The 20,643-nt window shown below is 37.7% G+C and overlaps 1 protein-coding gene and 1 non-coding gene across 4 annotated transcripts in view; one reads left to right on the top strand and one right to left on the bottom strand.

The window, feature by feature from the left end:
* Positions 1-20,082, bottom strand: part of BCAR3 (BCAR3 adaptor protein, NSP family member) — a 98,125-nt gene extending 78,043 nt beyond the window's left edge. Inside the window, exon 1 of one of the 3 annotated variants that reach the window (XM_068689991.1) lies at positions 19,893-20,082. Coding sequence is in view for 2 of the 3 variants with exons in the window: in XM_068689996.1 (XP_068546097.1) it covers positions 1,705-1,750 (46 nt within the window). In the remaining variant the exon portion in view is untranslated. Of the gene's footprint in view, positions 1-1,704; positions 1,766-10,074; positions 10,189-19,892 lie in introns of those variants that run through there. The other 2 variants (XM_068689989.1, XM_068689996.1) reach the window with 2 other exon arrangements.
* Positions 19,948-20,033, top strand: TRNAR-UCU (transfer RNA arginine (anticodon UCU)). Its single transcript is given in 2 exon segments — positions 19,948-19,984; positions 19,998-20,033. It is a non-coding gene; the product is annotated as a tRNA-Arg (tRNA).
* Positions 20,083-20,643: the final 561 nt, after the last annotated feature.

Genomic DNA, 20,643 nt, shown 5'->3' with positions numbered 1-20,643 from the left:
ATGAAAGGAGTGCAGTATTTTTTAATAAGATTGTTTATGCACAATATTTGACTTGAAGCACACACAACGCCTGAAATAGGCCCCACAATTTTGTTGTTGCTGTTTAATAACAGTAAATACATTCTTTTTGTTTGCCTTCTGGTGCTTGAACTTTTATGGCAAATTAAGGTCTTTCAAGTTGCTCTACAAATTATGTAACTTTAGAAGTCTGAAATTTTCATATGACCAAATAATTCTAGGAATTGAGTGCTATCTTATCTATCAAATTAGACTTGTGATAAAAATCAAACTGCCAGCACTACAATTAATGAAATAGAGCACGGGTATGCATCTGGTACATTGTGGCCAATGGACAACTACATACTCTCTTCACAAATTGTGGTTCCTTATGCTCCTATGTTGCAGGCTATTGCTGTGTAACAGAAGAAAGCTGGATTATGTTGGCACTCCTCCTGTGCTCCTGGGCTAAATCAATAATTTTAGCTTAAGATGCTGATAAATGTGGTTTGAGCAAACACAGGTGATTTTGCATTAAAGTTGATTAGAACAAAAATCTCAATTTATCTGCGCTTGGTTCCTCCTCTTCTCCAATACCGTAATTGTCTTTGGCCTCCCTACTCTGCAATGTGCCACCACTGTCATGTACATTTATTCTGACTGCCCCAAATTTCTGAACTGTGTAGTTAGCAACAGGAATCATCTCTTCCTTCCTCTTTCCATCGTCCTCTCCCTCCTCTCTACTACTCTGGAACTGCAAGCCATCTAGGCACTCATTTTTGTTGACTTTCATTTCATAATTTCAAGCACAACCCCTAATGTAAACTACTTCTATTTATTTAAATAATGGATTAAGCGGAAAAGACACTAGCCAAAAACATTTCATAGTGGTTACGCACATAGTTTATAACTGTTCCAGTTATATACTGAATCTCACAAAACCAACAAACAGAATACTGATGACAAAATACACTTAATGATAAGATCTAAAAGAACAGGAAATATAGATTGCTGCTAAGCCATGGTGCTTTCATTTTAATGTAAGAGGCTTATTTTGTAACTTTTTATAGTAAATTACTCTGGAATAAAAATATTTCTTCCTTACTAAATACAGCAAACAAATGATATTTTATTGGAAAAATTCATTATATTATTTCTAAAACAGGTGAACAGCAAACAATTTCTACTACTTAAGATGTCTGCTTACCTAGCAAAGGTAACAACATTACAGCTCTTCAGGGGGTTTAGAGCGGCTAATAATACACTGGTTGCTACATCCAGATATACTTAATCAAGCAGCATAATAAGCAGTAACAGAAATAATTAACTTTGTCTGAAAGGTAATTATTCAGTTGAAAATTCAATGCCTCAGAAAGTAAAATCACTCTCCAATTTTATTCCTTTTTAAAATCAATTTATAATTACATGGGAAAAGAAAGAGTCCATTTCCTGAAGGAGATCAAAAAGCAGGCTTATTCAAATAAATTTTTGTATTTGGTGAGAATGATCTATAGAGCACTAGGCACAAGTTACAGCATAGCTACCAATAATAATAATTTCTGAGTAACATTAAAACTTGGGCTAAAAATTGCAACAATTTAGAAGCTACTTTACAGGGAGCTCAGCTATAAAGGGTAGTATTGCCAGTAATCTCATCAACCATCTTAATAAGTCAATTATTTTGTAAGAGTCAAAGCTTTTACTTACTAAATTCTAGCATCTGATTGTGCACACAAAAAGCAACAACTTCCATTACATCTTTGGATCCAAATAGCTAGCTAGCTGAAATGTTACGATATTTGGTTTCTGTTTGGAGAAAACACTGATGGTGAGTCATGAATTTCCTTGAAGCAACAGAATTTACTTGCAAAGACGCTGCCAGTCATATCTTTGTGAACGCAGGGCAAGTCTGATAAACAAAGAACTGTTTCCTTTCCCTTTGAAGATACGGTAAAGGCAGTGCCAGGAATCCTATCACCAGATAAAAAGTACTACAGATAGATAACACAAATTGCTGAGCCAGTCTGAACTTGCTACGCCAATTCAAATTTGTTGAAAGTCTCTTTGATTAATTTTGTGGTAGCAAACTTTGTGCTTTATTAACTCTGTCTGCATAACAGCTTTATTGGTCTTTCTGCAGATTGCCCAAAGGATTTTTTTCCCCCGTCCTTTCCTGTTTTTCTCCTACACCTTGAGCAGCAATACTGCATCCAAATCATGAACAACCTTTAGCTGAATAATTCAGGTTAGATTATCTTGATTTCTCAGGAACCACTGTTAGGCTTTCCTTATCTGCTGACTTCTGTACTGCAGCATTCCCAATACCAAGCTTCCATCATCATCGTTACATGCACTGAGCCTCTTCATCAGAAGGACTTCCAGACTTGCCTCACCATATTATGCAGGGTATGCTGCAATACAGCATCCATGTCCAGGGAGGATAACCCCTACTGCTGTAGTACAGGACACCAGCAACTAGAACCTTAGTTCTTAAGTACAACTTAAAGGAACTCAGGTGTGATCCAAAGCAAAGGTTATTGCTCTAGCCAGGCTCTGCATGTACCACCAATATCAAAACACCTGTTGAGTGGCAGAAGTGTAATTTGTGTGTTAAAAACTGATGTCTGCAAAAGATTTGGTGATAATAATAGTTTAACGTTCACCTAAAATCAATTACTCAAATATTCAGAACTACTGGGCCTGTTCAGCCTGGAGAAGAGGAGGCTGAGGGGGGACCTCATTGTGGTCTACAACTTCCTCGTGAGGGGGAGTGGAGAGGCAGGTGACCTATTCTCCATAATCACCAGTGATAGGACCCACAGGAATGGTGTCAAGCTGAGGCAGGGGAATTTTAGGCTGGACATCAGGAAGAAGTTCTTCACTGAGAGGGTGGTTGCACACTGGAACAGGCTCCCCAGGGACGTAGTCACTGCACTAAGCCTGTCTGGATTTAAAAAGTGATTGGACTGTGCCCTTAGTCACATGGTCTGAACTTTTGGGCAGACCTGTGTGGTGACAGGAGCTGGACTTGATGATCCTTATGGGTCCCTTCCAACTCGGGATATTCTATGATTAATGCATTTCAGGTGTAGCACTGGGCTTCCAGCAGCTGCACTACTTTGCTCTTGATTGTAACACATCTGTAATCTTGCAATAACTGGATAAACTCCTCATCACAAATTGTATGCTGTAACAAGTAAAAAATGAAGGGAGTTCTTCAGTGCTTTTAAAGAGTGTCAAACTCATGAAACTTTTCTTCTGGCATTTGTCTGAAGCTCTGCATGTTCTCTTTGGAAGAGGAGACAGAAACAACTTGTACCTTGAACAATGGTAACAGCAGATCTGCTTTTATATGTTTGCTTTCATTTATATTTAACCAATTTCACAGAAATTCTAAGTGTTAACAATAAAATAGCAAATCTGCATGCAAAAGTAAAACATGCTTCTATGTCATCAGTTTCATTTTGTGGAAAAAACAAACAAACAAACCAGAAACTAGCTTATCACCTGTCTTGGAAGGCTACAGGAGACAGAGCTATCATTGGGGGTGGGGAGGTCTGTTCCTTCTTGGAACAAGAGGTTAAGCAAGTTTCAACACTGACAAAATTGCACTGTGAAACTTGTGGTTTATTAATACAAATATCTGTGTTCATCTTAAAAGTCACACTGACATTAACTGATATGCATAGAAATATGATGAAAGTACACCAGTCCATAACACAGTAGGTACTGTACTAAGTATGTGAACAAATGTCAAAAGTAGCTGTTAGATGATCACATTAAATTATCCCAAGTACGGTTATCTACAGTATACAGAAATACTTCCACAAGATGCTTAAAGTTGTATGGAAATTTTCTGTTCTCGGTTCTAATGATATGATTGGGCATGGGTGTACAGAGCTTGTACACAGAGAAACAGTGGGATACCAGGCAAGAACACTGCACTTGAGGACTTGTGCCTCTTACCCATATGATAAATCACTCTGAAAGCTTTCCTGAACTGTTAAGGATGATTGATAGTTCCCAAACTTCAGGACAGAGTAATGAGAGAAGTTTCTTAAACTGTGTTTGCTAATCTTGATCCTTCCTAATTTTATTGCAGTCTTTCCGAAGTCCCTCTCTGAGTATAATTATTCTATTTTTCCCCCTCCTCAAACTAACTTGCCCTTTTAATTTTCATTTTCCATGTTACAGTTTCATAGACTCCCCCACTTCTAATGGATTCTTTCTAGAAATATTTTCAAGACGTAGGAAAAAGCACCATAGTAATAAGAAAGGCACAGGGAAATGTGGAATGCAGGAAAAAGGAAGAGAAATAAAAGCTAAAAAAAAAAATGGAAGGAAAAGACATGAAGAACATTTTAAATTGTAGTTAGTAAAGAGAGTGAATAGAGAACAGGAATCCAGCACAGACCAAAACAAAGATCTGTAAGCCTGTAATAAAGCATGATTAGAGGAAAAAAAAAAAAAAAAGAGTAAATTGACTAGAATATTCTTTTTTTCCTTTTTCAACCCCCATTTCATGAGCAGTAGTGCAGCTTTGCTAGAGGAAAAGTCTATAAACACATTATTTGCTCCAGAAGTAGATCAACAATTGCCTAGATAATTGTTTTCCATTTTTAAATGTAAAAAATCTCCCCATTGTTAAAAACAAAGCAAAACCAAGAAAAAAAAACAAACAAACAAGAACAAGCCAATAACAGACTTGAATTAGATCAGTCGGTATGCTGTCTGTTGACTGAAACCCCATGAAGTAACACCTTCTTTGAGGCACTTTTTTGATTTATTTAATTTCATTAGGTCTTAAGGGACGGTTAACAGCAGAGGTATGGGCTTTGGCAGTTTTGTTGTTTTTGTTTTTAAAGGCTTTAATATTCTGAACAGTTGTTATGTAAGGTAAGAAAAAGACAGAAAGGTAAACTATTGAAATACAGTTTTCTGAATTCAGACAAGCAAATGAATCAAAATTCAAACTAACATATCAGTCTGCCTCAATCCACTATTTGTCAATGAAATTCAGGATTAAAAATCGCCCCATTTTTAACCTTTTAATTGCTTAATGAATCATCAACATTTATGCCACTCTTTCCAGGTGCCATCTACTGTGCCAGAAAGTTTCCAATAAACGGATTTTAACCTCTTAGTGTTTTCCAGAATGACAAGCCATATCATTTAATATTTGCTTTAGGTAAATGGTTTAAGATCCTTTGCCACATGCAATAAAGAAGCAGCAAGTTCTGAACAGTTTGAAGCCAAAACTGGATTTAAAGTTTTGTTAATAGTTCAGAGCTAACAGTGGGAATAAAGTAAGACTGGATTTCAAAAGAAGAAATCACGAAGATATCAGTCCTCAAAGACATGTGTGTGTACCACCTCTAAAAGAAAGGCGTCAAACAGAGATGCCAGGGGAAAATAGGGATTCTGGAGTAGGAATTGATATTTCTAAAAATCATTCTGCTATTTAGTATCCAAACATTTCCGATACAGAAATTCCAAATTCTGGATGTCTCCTTCCAAAGAAAAGAGGTACTGTTACCCATATAGAAGGCCTCTGCAAGAATGGAATAGCATTTAGCATTTTAGAGAACTGTGTAACAGTCCATTAATGACAACAGCCCTCTGTACAGGTTAACGTTAGGTTTTCCACACATTCTTCTGTGCCAGCTTCATTGATGCTCCTTGACTCTGTTCCAGCAGAGACAATTACCTCAGCTATCAGTCAGTGCTATGAAGTGCACAGATGCACCAGCAAGCTCATACATTCAGCAGAACTCAAGGGGAACTTAAGCATAAAAATATTTATTCTAAATAATAATAGGTTTGAAAGTTACTAATAATAAGTTACTCTAACAACATCAGTTAAAAATACAAACCATAGTGACTACTGCCTTGCCGTTTATTGGATACTTAATTCAAGAAATGCCATTTGCAAAAGGGTTTATTCTGTTCTCCCAAACCTATGTCTGCACAGAGCATTCTGTAAAAACAGGGTTATATCATTTTCTTATTAAGCTATCCAGAACTAACAGGAGGTTTATAAATACAAGGCAGTTCTATGACATAATCCAGTTAGAGATAATTGCACAAAAGATCGTTCTTTGCTACAAAATAAATCTCATGAATTCCCACTAAAGATTGTTGAAATGGAGATTCTTCCTTACTCCATTAACAAAACATTCATCAGATCAGATCTGTATTTCCAGATCTTCAAAATGAACTTCACATACAAATCAAAGTACTTACACTGTAAATATACACTTAAAACCAGAACCTACATGCAATTTCAATGGTCTTAATGAAATTACCCCCTCTTGGTCCAATGACAAATTGAAATTGTTTTTAAATGAACAAAATAAAATGAAATTTTAAACAAAATGAATAATTATGTATAAACTCTTATCAATGTCTTATATGTAGGTAACGACAAAAAAAATCTCTCCCTGCTCAATTGGAAATCAAGATGCTTTATATGCGATAACAATATTTATCTTCTTAAATGGTATCTGCCTTCATAAAAAGGAAGTCAAGAAAGAAAGAATGAGTTACTTTTCAGTCTACTATAGCTTTTATATCAGTGTTACAATAATATATCAGATAGTCCCAGTTTCAACTGTTTGAGACAAGGAAAATACAAAAAGAAGACAGGGTATTGAGCAAGCGAAACATATTCATTAAAAATACACATCTTTCGTCTCATTCTAAAATATAAAATGCTGCTGATGATGGAGAGCTTACAGGTTTACAATATTCTGTAAATGTTAGCTGTTGTTCAAAACCATCTAACTTTTACTGACTCTCCAAAACTACCACTAGGTCATATAGTTGCGAAAAATATTCATGCAACAGGGAGCTCCCATAGCAAGCCTAATAATGAGGGGATTAGAATAGAAAGTGAGAGCACTGGACTTTCTTTTCTGCCAACACAGTTCAAACCCCAAGCAAGAGGAGGATAAATGAGCCAGAGGGGCTTCATTCATTCTCCATCAAACAACACACCACAAAAGATCCATACATTATGCCAGGAAAATACTCAGCAAGAATGAGCAGCCTTGGAAACAGAAATTCTTGACTCAAAGTCTGGTTGAAGGTCACTGCTCTAACACTGACAAGTTCACTTGATTTGCATTTGATATATTGATACGTAAAGGATTTTCTGAGTTGTTTACAATCTTTTATTTCCTGCAAATCATCTGAAGATAGAGGCTAATATTAATCTTTTTGATTTCATAACTAGATGGAAGAGGACTAAAAGAAATGCTTCACATTATTGAAAGAGCTACTGAAGACTTTTTTTCTAATTTCTGTTAACTGAACTCTGTTAAATTAAAAAAAATAATGTGTTTGTATAAAGGAACACAGTCAGATTCAAAGTTTCTAGTTTCCTCACCAATACTTCCCTATATAGTAATAAACCTACATCCAATCTGCTAGTTCAGATCATGTTTAATAGCTTCAGAAAATTTCTGTTACCTAACAGGATGATGATGAACTCATGTTTATTGATTTGATTAAAAAAAGCAAAAAAAAAAAACCAAACTGAACACAACTTTATTTCAAGACAAATCTATGCTACATTGATTTTTTTTTTTTTAATTCCATGATGCTCGAATCAAATGAGATTAGACACAGTTAAGAAAGCAGCACTAATCTGATGATACAACTCTAACATATAAAGTGACAGGCCTATTATTGAAAATATACAGAAAAGGCTCCAACAATGACTAGATTGTTTTCCTTCTTTTCAGAAACCTGTTTATATGACATTGAGAGCTCTTAGCACGGCATCTAATTATCATTCCAAACATACAATCCACTGCAAAGGATTCTACAATCCTTGCACAATTTGGAGCTGTAATTTACTGCAGGAACTAATGCTGCACTTAGATATCTATCTTCAACACAAGTCAGGTAAGTGTCTAAACATTGGGACTATTGATTGCAATCAGCTGCTAGGGCAGGAAAAAAAAAGTGCATTAAATTAATGGTTGCATTTAAGAATTTTAGATTTAGCAGTTTGTTATTTGAACTCAGTTTATTACTGAGAGCAGCCAAAGAGGAAGACACAAAGAAGCATTTGCTTCTTTGCAAGCACTTGATCAAATGCGCTCACACACAGGGGACCTTCTCTAAGTATTCTTTAGCCAGAGACTTGTATCCTCCCCTGGCTGATTCATGAATTAAAACCAGCTTTAGATATACACTGCAGTGCTTCAGCAGCATGAACTATAAAGTCCGGTATTTTTTTTTTTTACCAGATAATAAAATAAAAATAATAATAATAAAATGTCATTCAGAGTATCTTAAATGCTTTGCCATTCAAGGAACAAAAACACAATTTCTCATTCCTTGAAGTCATATTTCAAAGTCCCTAAAATGCTAGTGTTTCTATCAGTAGTAGTTGCATTTTAGTTCCCCTGGTGTTGAAGCATGCTAGACGCAAGACTTGAAAAAGCGTGAACAGAGGAACATGAGTGGATCCTAAAAGCTTTAGCATGCATAATGACATCACTTAAATAAGAATTATAAAATTAATTGCACTATGAGGTCTTGCTAAGAACAACAAATGCATTTCACAGTTCTTATTACCAACTCCTTCCTTTCCTAGTAAGCATGGCACATAAAAAGAGGAATGAAATCCCCATGACAGGATAAGCAAGGTGAGGACATGACATGAACTACTGCTGTAGCTACACAAAGTCTGTGTGCATACTTAAACATTTTATTTGGTGGTGCCAGACACTGGTGAGAAGAATGCATTGTTATCATTGAAAGGAAAACTGGAGCCAGGAGCATTCTGGTATTACACAATAATGGTGGTGAACACAAAAACAAGAAAAGGCTGAGGATCAAAACAGCAATGTTTAGAAAAAGCAAATTATGTATATAACACTATTTTACTAGGAATTCACAGATACTGCATTGCATTTCATTACCCTCTGGTGTTGACTGGTGCTGAGAGTTACAATTCAGAGAAAAAAAAAATCCACTCAGTAACATTACTAAATGCGAAGCCACTCCTGATGTACATAAAGAACTGGATTCTATTCTAAAGCACTAACTGGTGCCCCAAATCCAAGAAATACAGAAACACCAGAACCCAACCATGTAATTTATTCAAACAAAGGTTTCTTGCTATTATCTTATACCATCACTTATTTTTGGTAGTTTGGTGGGTGGAAGAGTTACTTCTTAATATGTCTCTTTGCTTAAAATGAGCTGTTTAGCATTAAAAGGTTTTTGGTTTTTGTTTTCAATTACATATTTGGTTATATATATATATAATATAATATATATATATATAATTTTTGATGTAACATTAAAATGAAAAACTTTAGCATGGCTCCCTTCATCATCCCTCAGACAGAAATTCATGCTTGTGCCATGACTGCAACATTTTTCCAAGAGCAGAAAAAACAAGTACAGTCATGTGAAATAAGCTCTAAGCAACACCACTGTCAAAGTGGGAAAAACAGACAATACGCTAACATATTCCAGTATTTTTCCTCAAGCTTCTCCCTTATTTTTTCCCAATCCAGCTGAGAAGACGTGTTAAAATAAGATTAATTTTATCTTCCAAGTAATTTAGATAGATAAATTGACAAAAATGTAAAACAAATTCAAACATATAAAAAAAAACAAAAATAAAACAATGCCCTGAACATAAACAATACAAGAAGAAAGATTCCCTGCATTACCTGACTTGCAAGTAATTAACACAATTACTTTTTTTTATAATAAATGCAGATCATATACAATCTCCCTACAAACCTTTCTCTCTCAAAATATTACATTATTGCAAAGAGGATTTTAATCTTAATCTTCATGGATTTTAGAAAATCTTTTACTATTACATAACAACATTTATTTTCATTCAGAATTTTAAAAAGCATTGCTCACATAGTGAGGAGGAACTCCTATGACTTAGACCTAAGATTAAGATTTTTCTAAATTTTAATTCTAAAAGAAGTTGAATAGGAAACATCTGCTAGCACATCTAATTGCCTGTTATTAACCTGTGAGCACTGTTCATAACAATAAAATGGTAATGATTAATAAAATATAACTAACAGTTCTTACCATAGAAGGAGGTTATCATGGTCTACTGCGCAGGCTTAAAAAGTAAGAGCTTTCTGGTAAAACACACACCTTGAGGAGCCCTGTGCCCAATCAGCAGTCAGACCTGCCTAGGAGACAACAGCTGATGAATCATAATGATGATAATTGAGCTGTAAGGTTGTTTTTATGTTATTGGTGGTTTTGTGTGTGTGTTTCCTAAATGAGGAAGAAGCTGTATGCTGTATTTTGTGAACTTCTTGACTTTCTTTTTTTGTTACTTTCCTACTAGATGAAAAGCGTGACAACTACTTGCCAATGATTCATTAAGAAACAAAGAAGTTTGTATCTTTCAGCTGTCACTTTTACAGGCTATTTCAAAAAATGGATTTTTTTCAAGAAGAAATTTGCTTATACACTGGGAGAAAAGATTCAAAAACTAAAAGAAAAAAATGATGCATTTTCATCAAAGTAAAACAATGCACAAGCTCAAAACACATTCAAGCAGTACCAGAGATCAAAAGATTATTAGGGAAAGGTACACTTATTTACTCCAGGTATCACATTATAGTTTATCATGTTTTATTATTATTATTTGATTATGGTAGCCACTTACAAGGTTCAGTTAGGATCATTCCCCACTTACCTATGCTGCATGTCTGCCTTGAAATCCTTGATGCTCTCAAAAATTAGATGTATACTTACATTATTTGGCAATCCAGGTTATTTTTCTTTCACCCGCAGGTACTTATCCTAACCAGAAGACCCTTGTACTGAGGATCTGCAGAACAGGATGAAGCCAGTGCTGCACTGCGCTGTGTGCACAGCCTTGCTGTCAGCCTTGTGCTGTGCACGTCCAGTGGCTGCGGGCTAAACTTGGCCAGCTCCTCGCAACACAGGAGCCTCCAGGCAGCTCCCACTCAGTGCTGGCACTTGCACCACCTGCGTATCCTTGGCTTTATTTAAAAGTGCAGCAACCAATTTTCATGTGAACCTCCTTTCTGTTTGACAATAGAAATGAGAACTACAACTGAGAAAATCCCGTCAGAGCTCAAAAGATCAAAATGTCAGGCGACCTTTCAATAGGCAGGATATGCCCACCGATGTGCACCCCAATTTAAGACCGGAAACCTGTTTGATACGACACAACTCAGGGTTCCCAGTATTGGGAAGGACATGAAATTACATATACAATCATTTTTTTCCTTTTTTTTTTTTTTTTAAATCTACTGTATTAGCATGGTATTTTAAGCAGTACTTTACAGAGTTTGAGTGCATTCATTTCTCAGGCAATAATGAACCAGTACCTCCTGACACCAAACAACAGGTCACTAGATTGCTTTGAGGCAAAACCTCAAGAAAGAGAGGTATGATGTCAGGAATGTTAAAATCCATGAGTTGAAGAGCAATGACTATCATTTATATAAGTAAATTAAAGTTGAGCCATGTGCATCTTGCAGGTGCAAATTCCCATGCGCAACATGTGTCACACGTGCTCTGCCAGCTCAGAAATTGCCAATGTGGATTTCTGACTTGAAGTGACTGTGCAGAGGCTGTGGGGGGTTGATTTCACCATGATATTCTGCGGATTAGCAGGACAGTCACCGCAGCTCCATTCTGTACTGCAGGAGCAGAGACCCAGAAAAAAACTGTCAAATCGAAGCCAACCCCCTACCAAATTTTTACTAGCACCATCAACATTATTCTCTTTATCCATAGCCCACATCTTCATGTTTCTGCTTTGTCCTTTCTTTTGTCCACCAGGCTCTGCCACTCTATTCTTATATCTTCCAGGAATTCCAAATTAATTAATTAATTAAATTAATTCCAAATTCTTCCTGCCACAATAGTCCTATTTTAACTTAGCGTGACTATAATTTCCCCAGCCTGCCTAGAGATATCACTTCTCACACTTTCACCAAATGCTGTTCAACTGTTTTCTCATTCTGACTAGTAACCTATGTCATACCACCATCTCTAGTAGGTAACTGCTGCTGAAAAATAAGATGCAAAACTGTCAGTCAAAAAAACTAAGGCCTCTATTCAATAACAATTGCATAGCATTTAATACTAAATACAAAAAGCGTCCATTTCGGTGCCAAACTAGCTTTGTCACCACAAGACCTACAAAAGCAAATGACAATTTTGTTTAATGAGTAAAGTAATTGCTACAAAGTCCACATAAATAAAAATCTGAATGAAGCACCACTGAGCCTCTATCCGGGTGTAAATGTCCCCCTGCAATTTTGGATAGGGGCTGTACTGGTATTTCGGGCTTTTTCGGTCTGGTTCTCTGCATTCCACACCTTTGTGGTTGCAGACTGGAATATCTACAATTCTACTTACAACCGTGTATTGCAATAATTATATTTGCATTATTTCCATGGAGGGAAAAAGATAGCAGAAAAGAATAGATCTCGTTAGTAGTGATTGCTATAATTTCCAGCTATCAAAGACCCTGGAAGCTGCTTGTTTTGATTAGCTGCTGTAATGACTGGTACATACTGCTAATTCAAACAAATCAAGATGACCATATGTAAGTATATATCACTTCTACAAAATAAGGAGACTTTGAGTTAATGACAGACTAAACAGGAATTCCAGTTCTTAAAGTGGATTTTTTTTCAGGTTGTTAAGTCAATGCTTACTGCCTGCCAGTATTTTGGAAATAAAATTGAAGTCCCCAAAAGAACAAAAGGACATTATTTTACTGCAACACTAGAACCGAGGAAAATTCAGTACTGATTTAGAGTGGCAGAGCTAACTCTGCACATTCATCACAAAGAAACCTTTGTGTCTGCACTATCTGCACAGAATAGCCTTTGATGTGCAGCTTTTTGTGTCTTCATACTGTAACTTCTGCAGAGTATTAAGTTGTATTAACTTCAGTGACTGGCTTTATAAGATAAAAATTGGAATGAAGAATATGGAACAACAATTAATCAATGCTTAGCTACAGACATCTCTTACTAGTTCTTCTTCTGCTATAGCTGTTAAAGCAGAGGAAAAATTATTCTCATAGAAGTGCAGAACACAAGTTTGGTGGTCTGCTTATAAGCTTGCTGCAAAATTGCAATGTGGCATTCACTTATACAATATCTAAATAACTTCCAGAATAAATTTACTGTGTTTACAGATAGAAAACATTTTTTTAAAGTGTCAGTGTTGAAGCCTCGATCAAGTTGTAATATTTTTGACCAGTACACAATGCTACTTCCTATGTATAATGTCATTCCAATGGGGGTTCTTGAGAAGATATTTTAACTTAATTGGTGCACGGGGATCTTTGCTGTTTTCACTTTCGTTAGATACATCTATTAGATACATCTTAGATACATCTACAATACATGGTTAAATAAGTTGTCTTGCAACTATAATAGAAGTTAGCCAGATTTCAAGTGAGCCAGTACAAGACGATAAATGTGGCTCAACTGATGATCATCATCTATTGTAAACAGCAATATATTGGGCAAATCTATGGTTCTAGAAAGATCAGTCAAGTTATGTTAGATAATCACCTTCATTATACAATTCCAAGATAGAATGTAAGCAAACGAAGGACAGAGCAGAACTCCAGACAGGTAAGACAGAGCTGTGTCTAGCTCCTGGCCCTGCTAGTGACTGGCAGACATCTTTAAGTGAGTCACTCAGCCAGTTCTCAAGTAAGTCTGCCTACAACTGGAATTTTGCTATCTATCTGGTTTTACAAAACCACTTGATAATAAATAGAATATTAAAAGACTAGAAATTACCACAGTAGTCAAAATGGAAATACACATTTCAGGTAACTGCTGTACTATTTCTAATGCGCATAAACCCAATATCATCACAGTTCTCCATCTGAGTACAAACTTCAGTTCCCTCTGTGTGCTTCCCATCCTGCAAGCATTTATATCCAGGCACTTAAGATGGGCCTCCAGGTGTGCTGCTTTCACAGAGGATGAGTGAGATCCTCCCCCATCATAAGGGCACCTCTTCACTGAGCCCAAGCCATCACTTCTCTTTAGATGAGAACCCTTCCCATGGGACGTATTCCCTCCTATCACAGCCTCCTCTGAAAAGACTGAAGAGACACCTGGGCCCCTATGAACTTCACCCTCTGAACTGAAGAGCCCTAAAACACTAGTGACTTCCTGCTTGCCATATCTCTTCATCCAAAATACCCGCAGTATCTGCAGTTCTCTTTTACAGAACTCATGCTTTGTCACTTCCCTGCTGTTAGTCTTACTGGAGAGTAAGCCTGAGTGTGTGCATGCACCACAAGCTGCTGAGCATCTTCTCTGCACCACTGTGCCTGCACAGGGCCGGGTGCCCAGTCTTTACTGCCAGTATGCTCCCCTCACAGCTTGCCAAGTGGGAGTGAAAGAGTGAGCAACACAAAGAATGTTGGTACAGAGTCGGAAGGCTGCAGGCACTGACTGGAGAGTTCGGCAATTCCACAGATGTACCATGGTGCTAAAGCTTCTGCGGAAGACTGAGTTGGTTATGATCCTCACTATACCTGCAAGTAAATGTGGATGGCTTGCCAAGCCATGCCATAAGTAAAAGACAAACACACGGTTAGAATTTGAGAATTGCTGGCACCCTGTCCCGTGCCATTCCATTACCTCATATTGCATGCAGTGCCTTCAGTTACAAAAATCAAATTCATAAATTGTGATACAGTTCCATTAAGTGAAAATTCAAAGAGACACAGATGATTTATGAATAAAGCTTGAAAATAAAATTCACATCTTCTGGTTCTAAAAATCCAGAGGGATAATTTTCTGACAAATTCTAGTACAGTCAAATCAACATACATTTGAAATGGATCTAGTAAAAACTTGTTGAGACAGAAAGGGACGGAGGGAGAAAAGTATATATATAGTTCTGGGCTAAATTCCCAGACTGTGTAATATTTGTAATTAAAAGACTGACAAAAGAACATGATTTTAAATAACATTGTTGCTGCAATTACATCAGAGTCAGCATTCACATATTATGCTGAGTCAGTCACTCATAATCACAAAGCAAAATTTCATTAAGAATAAAACTTTCCATCCTTTCAGAAGATGCCTGGCAATTCCTTACCAGGAGAGGCACTGACTACACACAGCCTTAGGGACACACTTTCTGCTCAGTGATGACCTAACAGTTGGCAGGACACCATGAGCCAACTATTGTTTTTAGCTGTCAAGAAAAATAGCCTGCACAGTGGGAAATCTACAAAGTGCAACAAGACCCATAATTTATTCCAAGATCAAATTCTCCTTATCAAGGAGATGCGAGTCTGCAGCATTTTCTCTTCCTACCTCTATTCAGTCAGTAGAGATTAAAAGCACTTCTCCCAGAAAGAACAGTAATGACAGCACTTAAAGCCAGGGTTTATTAACCAGGGACATCTCCAAAGAAAAGGTTGGCAAAAATCACCTGTTTTCTGTGTGAAAGGGAACACTGTGCCAACTCAGCTGGTAACAAACAAACTAAAAGGCATTACAGGCCAATTTTTCCTCTTACTAATGTCGACATAGCCTTGAAATAACTTCACTGACTTGGTTTAGTTAGGTCAGATTCAGAATGGTGCAAATGAAAGCAGAAGTTAAGGCAGTGTTTTTCTTACAAAACATTCCCATTACCTGCACTCAACCAGATGTCTGCACTGCACCACTGCTCAAACACTGCACTTGTTTCATATGTACACATCATTCACAGAGCACGTGAGTGAGGAGAGAAAACAAATACTGCATTTAAATGGTGTGGGGGAAGGTAAAGATTGTTTTAGATGGTTTCAAAATTATCATCTTTTAACTGTGTATTCAAATTCTTGTTCTTAATCTGCATCCTTGATGAGCAAAATTTATATATTAAATATCTCAATGTCCTATATATAAAGAAGTTCATACTAAAGAATTATGTCCTACCCCTGTTGATGTTTTCTGAAGTCTTGAGACCAAATCTGTATACCGGCTGTGGGTTTTCTCATATTTGTTTTGCATGTAAACTCTGGCAAAGAGATAATTTTTATCAGTGTCTCAAGTTTATTAGGACAATACAACTGCTTCATTCTTACAAAATGAAGAACCAGTAACTGAGCTGAGAGAACAACCAAATAAACAGGGAACAGGAGAATTCCATCATCCAGTAGCATTTAGCAAAGCTGTACAAAGGAGAAGGGAAGCTTGGTGAAAAGCAGCCCAACTGTCTGGATAGATTCTAATATATAACTTTTGCCACTTAGCTTTGATATATGGAAACTGACAAACAAAACCAGGTATGTAATAAGGCATTTCCAGAGGAAATTTCATCTCAGAATTTTAAAGTTACCTTGCAGATGACTAACAGCACAACAACATGCGGGAATACGAAAACATCTAGCACCTATATTTTACATAAGGGAAAATGGAGCAGACTGTAACGTTGTATAGTAGTTGCAAGGCTGGAACAAGAATCCAGAAGTTCAGGATTAAATCACTAGACTGCAGATACGTGGTGGTTTTTTTTTGTTTGTTTTGTTTTGTTTTTTAATAGGAGGAGCTGATTTACAGTGACATCTGTGAAAAGCTTTAAAGGAACAACTCAACTGTGTAAATATTTGTTGGCTTGATGTTAATAATAATAATAAAAAAAAGCCCAGATATTACATCTGGTTTTCAAAACGTAAGGCAAGAACAAAAACTTTGCACCTTCAACTTTGTTTTTATAATTATTAACTTTAGCTTGTAGTCTTTGGGACTGTTTCACAACTTAAGGTAAATCTGAGGATCAAGTTGAGGCAAAAATGGCTGTTGCTCATCTCTTTGTTTGCTCTGAAAACAACAAATAGCAAAAGAGAGACTAGATAAAATTTCATTATACCAGAGAAATAAACTTAAGCTGAAGAGCAAATGCTTACAGAAAAGATATGCTCAAATCTAGGATTTTGCTATTAAAAACAAACAATTAAAAACAAAAAACAAAAAACATAAACAGCAAGATGTGGAGCTAAGCCACACGGAAATAGAGAGCTGTAGCACAAAGGACAAAGGTCAAGTGTGGTTGGTACAGTTAAGAACATTAATTCAAAACGCATCACAGGTAAGTACCTTGCACAATACACAACTTGAGGAACATACAAAAAAGAAACTGAAAAGAGCTACATGAGAAAGTCTGAGAAGTGACAAACTTTAGTTTATTATCAAAACTGAGATGTTAATAAAGAGCAAAAAAGATCCATAATTTTAAAATAAAGTGAACAGGTTCTCCTTTTGCAACAGAAAAGCACAAAAAAGTTATGTTCCTTAAATGCACTGGAATACAAGATGAGTGAAATGCAGTAGATCAACACTGTAAATCGACACTGAAAAAATGCTCGTAGCTATTTTTCACTGTGTTAAGCTACACAAACAAAGACTACACAAATAAAAGCAGAAAAGGGCCATAAAGCAAGCATGAAATAATTCTGCAAAGCAACCCCGCACTGGAAAACAATGCTGAAACCCAAATTGTAGAAAGTCTCTCAAAGACCACTCCAATCTTATGACTAATTTCTAGGTTTTTATTATCAGTGGGAAAATACCGTAGGGTGGTGATATTTTTGGCCTGCTTTTGATCCACTTGCTGTCTTGTGTCAAGGTATTGCTATCTCAGTTTCTCCTCATTTAAAATTAGCAGAATAGCACCTAGCTTAGTTCAGTGAAAATTGTCTAAGTGCCAGCACAATTGAACTTCAGCTCCCTGAAACAGAGCATAAATGTGAAGAGGAACTAAGAAGACAGCTTGTAAGAGAACTGAACTTCAGCTGGCGCTAGAAAAGCCAGTCCAAAGGACACATCCAGGTCCAGACGCTATCAAAGGTTAATCTGTTGTTGCTTAACATACCACATTTCCTCAGTTCATGAACTGTGAGCTGTTCTGTTTCTCATGCAGCAGCTCCATCTGTTGTCAAAAACGAAAAGTGGACTTTGCATTGGGACTACCGTCACAGGGGAGGGGAAAAAAATACAGAAATAGACTTGAATAATTTTAAATATCTCTGGACAATTTCTGTACACATCCCCAGTCAGCCCTGCAAGAACACCAGCCAGCCTGTTACCCGCCTGTGTAAACCAACTAACCAAACTGAAATTACAAGAGGAGATAACACTCACACAAGCCTCAGAATTCTTTGTTCATACAGCTTCAGGACTAGTTTTCTCAAAGCTAACTCCTGCTCCTCACTATCTGCAATTATTAGTGCTCTGCTGTCCAAAGCTACCATGGTATCAAATCACACTGGTGAGGTGCTGACACTCGGTTGCCCTACAATAAATGTGCCCGGATACTCCTGTACTACAGGATGTTCGTGGCAATTTTCAACTACGTAAAAGTGATTTAATTGAGCTGAACAAATATAAATTTAAGCTCATTATTTTTATGACTAATTCAGTTCTTAAAAACAAAAGTTCTGTTTCCTTTATGAAGCACAGAGCTTGAGTTGTTAGTCTGAGGACACAAATAAACATTTCTTTACAAGAAGCACAAAGGAATTTGGTCCAGAACGGCACAGTTGTGGCAAGACCACACAGACCCAGAGCTCGTAAATCTAGTGAGATCTACTCTGATTCTTGTAGAACTTTGATTCTTAGATGCATTTATTTTTATGTTCTTCTCCACTCCTATAGGTACTGATACCGATTATTACATGAAATACCAGACTCTCACAAAACCTGTACATCCTGTGCAACCCATGCAGCAGCACTACAGATCTGATGTGCTGCCAGCTCTGCCTGTTCCGGCCCCAGCTCGCTCTCCTGAGGCACCCAGGTGCCCAGGAGTCCTGTGCCCCGCTCTGAGTCCTGCAGCAGCAGACATGTTCCTGATCAGAACTACAGATTTTAAGGAAGAGTCTTGTTTTTTGTTCTTTCCATTTAGAAGGTTTTTCAAAGACTCCAAATTATTCTCAGTAAAATATTCCCAGTCACCAATTTCCAGGCATTTCCCACATCTCACCATATTTCTCTGTCACCTCACAACATTGTGTCTAGCAGAGACTTCAGGAACATATTTTCACTATTTTCACTTATCACCTTCCAGATTCCCCCACAGTTTTTTTTTTTTTTTTATGTGGCACTGGAAAGCTACAAAATGCTGCAGTGTATAGGGTGCACAGTAAACGTACCCATGTTTTTCCCAAGTACTTTAATTCAAATACTATTGTTTTAAGAAAACATGTTGAGATTATTTCTAAAAACCTCCAATGTTGGAAATCACCTATATTAAAAGAACTTCCTGTGTGAAGTGTATTTAAAAGAATATAAGGTTTGGAGCTGACCCAGTGTAGCTTCCATATTCTTGATATGGAAAAGTTTTTTTTGGGTCTTAAATTGAATTTTCACATTTAGCCCAATATGAGAAATGCTTGTATTTATTAATGCAGAATCAGACCTAAACTAATTTGTCAATGTTTCATGTTCATGTGTGTTCCAAGACCCAGTCCTACCAAGATTTCTTTACATAACTTTATTTGAGGATGCTTGGAGGAACAGTTCCACAACATAAGGAAACCGTGGAACAGGATTCCCTTATGTTCCCTCTAATATAAGGGTTAATATTGAAACCACCCAAGTGTGATGACAATAAATATTTTATGTACAGTACTGATGGAAAAACAACAATCCGTCTCTCAGAAGAGGTAAAGGCACAGGCCTGCCAAGCACCTCACAGCAAGCTGCAGTCACCCTTCCCCTCCCTGCCCCCGGCCGTGCATGTAGGCTGCCTCGGGACTTGTTTACGCAGCAGCTAATACGGCTAAGCCTATTCATACTAGTTTTAAAAAAACGGAGAAATGATAAAAAGCGCGTCATTAACGAGTGAAAAAGAAAGCGCCCAGCATCAAGGGCACTTACAGTCAGAGCAGGGTCGCGCAGGCTCTATGGGCGGCGTGCGGAAACTCCAACAGGTGGCTCCGTGGCGCAATGGATAGCGCATTGGACTTCTAGAGGGTTGAAGGGATTCAAAGGTTCCGGGTTCGAGTCCCGGCGGAGTCGCATGTGCTCTTTTATTTTCCTTCCTCTCTCCGCGTGGCTGCGACCTTTCCCCCTACCCCGCCCCCTCCTTCCGTCCCTTCCCTCACGGCCGCGGTAACCCAGCCGACCGACCTGGCGCTTCCCGGCGGCCGGCTCCCGGCAGCGAGTCCCTGCGCGGCAGCGCCGAACCCAGCCCGGACGCCCCCGCGACGGGGCGCTCGGGCCCGCCTCCTGCCTCAGGCTGCGACCGAGCCCTGAGGCGCGCGGGGCGCCAACGGCCGCCTGTGGCCGCCCGCGCGTGCCTCATGCAAGGAGTGGTTTAAAAAAAAATGTTTGGAAAGAAAGGTCCCAAGCAAACCCTGACAATAGCAACGACCTCGACACTTGTAGCTGACCAACTGAGTCATGCTGTTAGGTTTCTAGAACCAACTCTGGAACACGGTCTTAGCTGGAAATAAGGCTACTTCTCTCCTTCAGTGATGGTCTGACACAGATCTAGTCAAAATAATTTTCAAGCAACAAAACGCCCACAAAATGCAGCAAATGAAACAAGCATTTAATGTGTCAATTAATACCATCTTTTCTTCCTAACCTATGCATACCAATAAAAAGAAGACAAAGAGCCACTTTA

Source organism: Anas acuta, chromosome 8 (genome assembly GCF_963932015.1).
Source record: "Anas acuta chromosome 8, bAnaAcu1.1, whole genome shotgun sequence".
NCBI lineage: Eukaryota > Metazoa > Chordata > Aves > Anseriformes > Anatidae > Anas > Anas acuta.
Note: the sequence above shows the minus strand (reverse complement) of the source record. Positions and strands in the feature narration are given on the sequence as shown.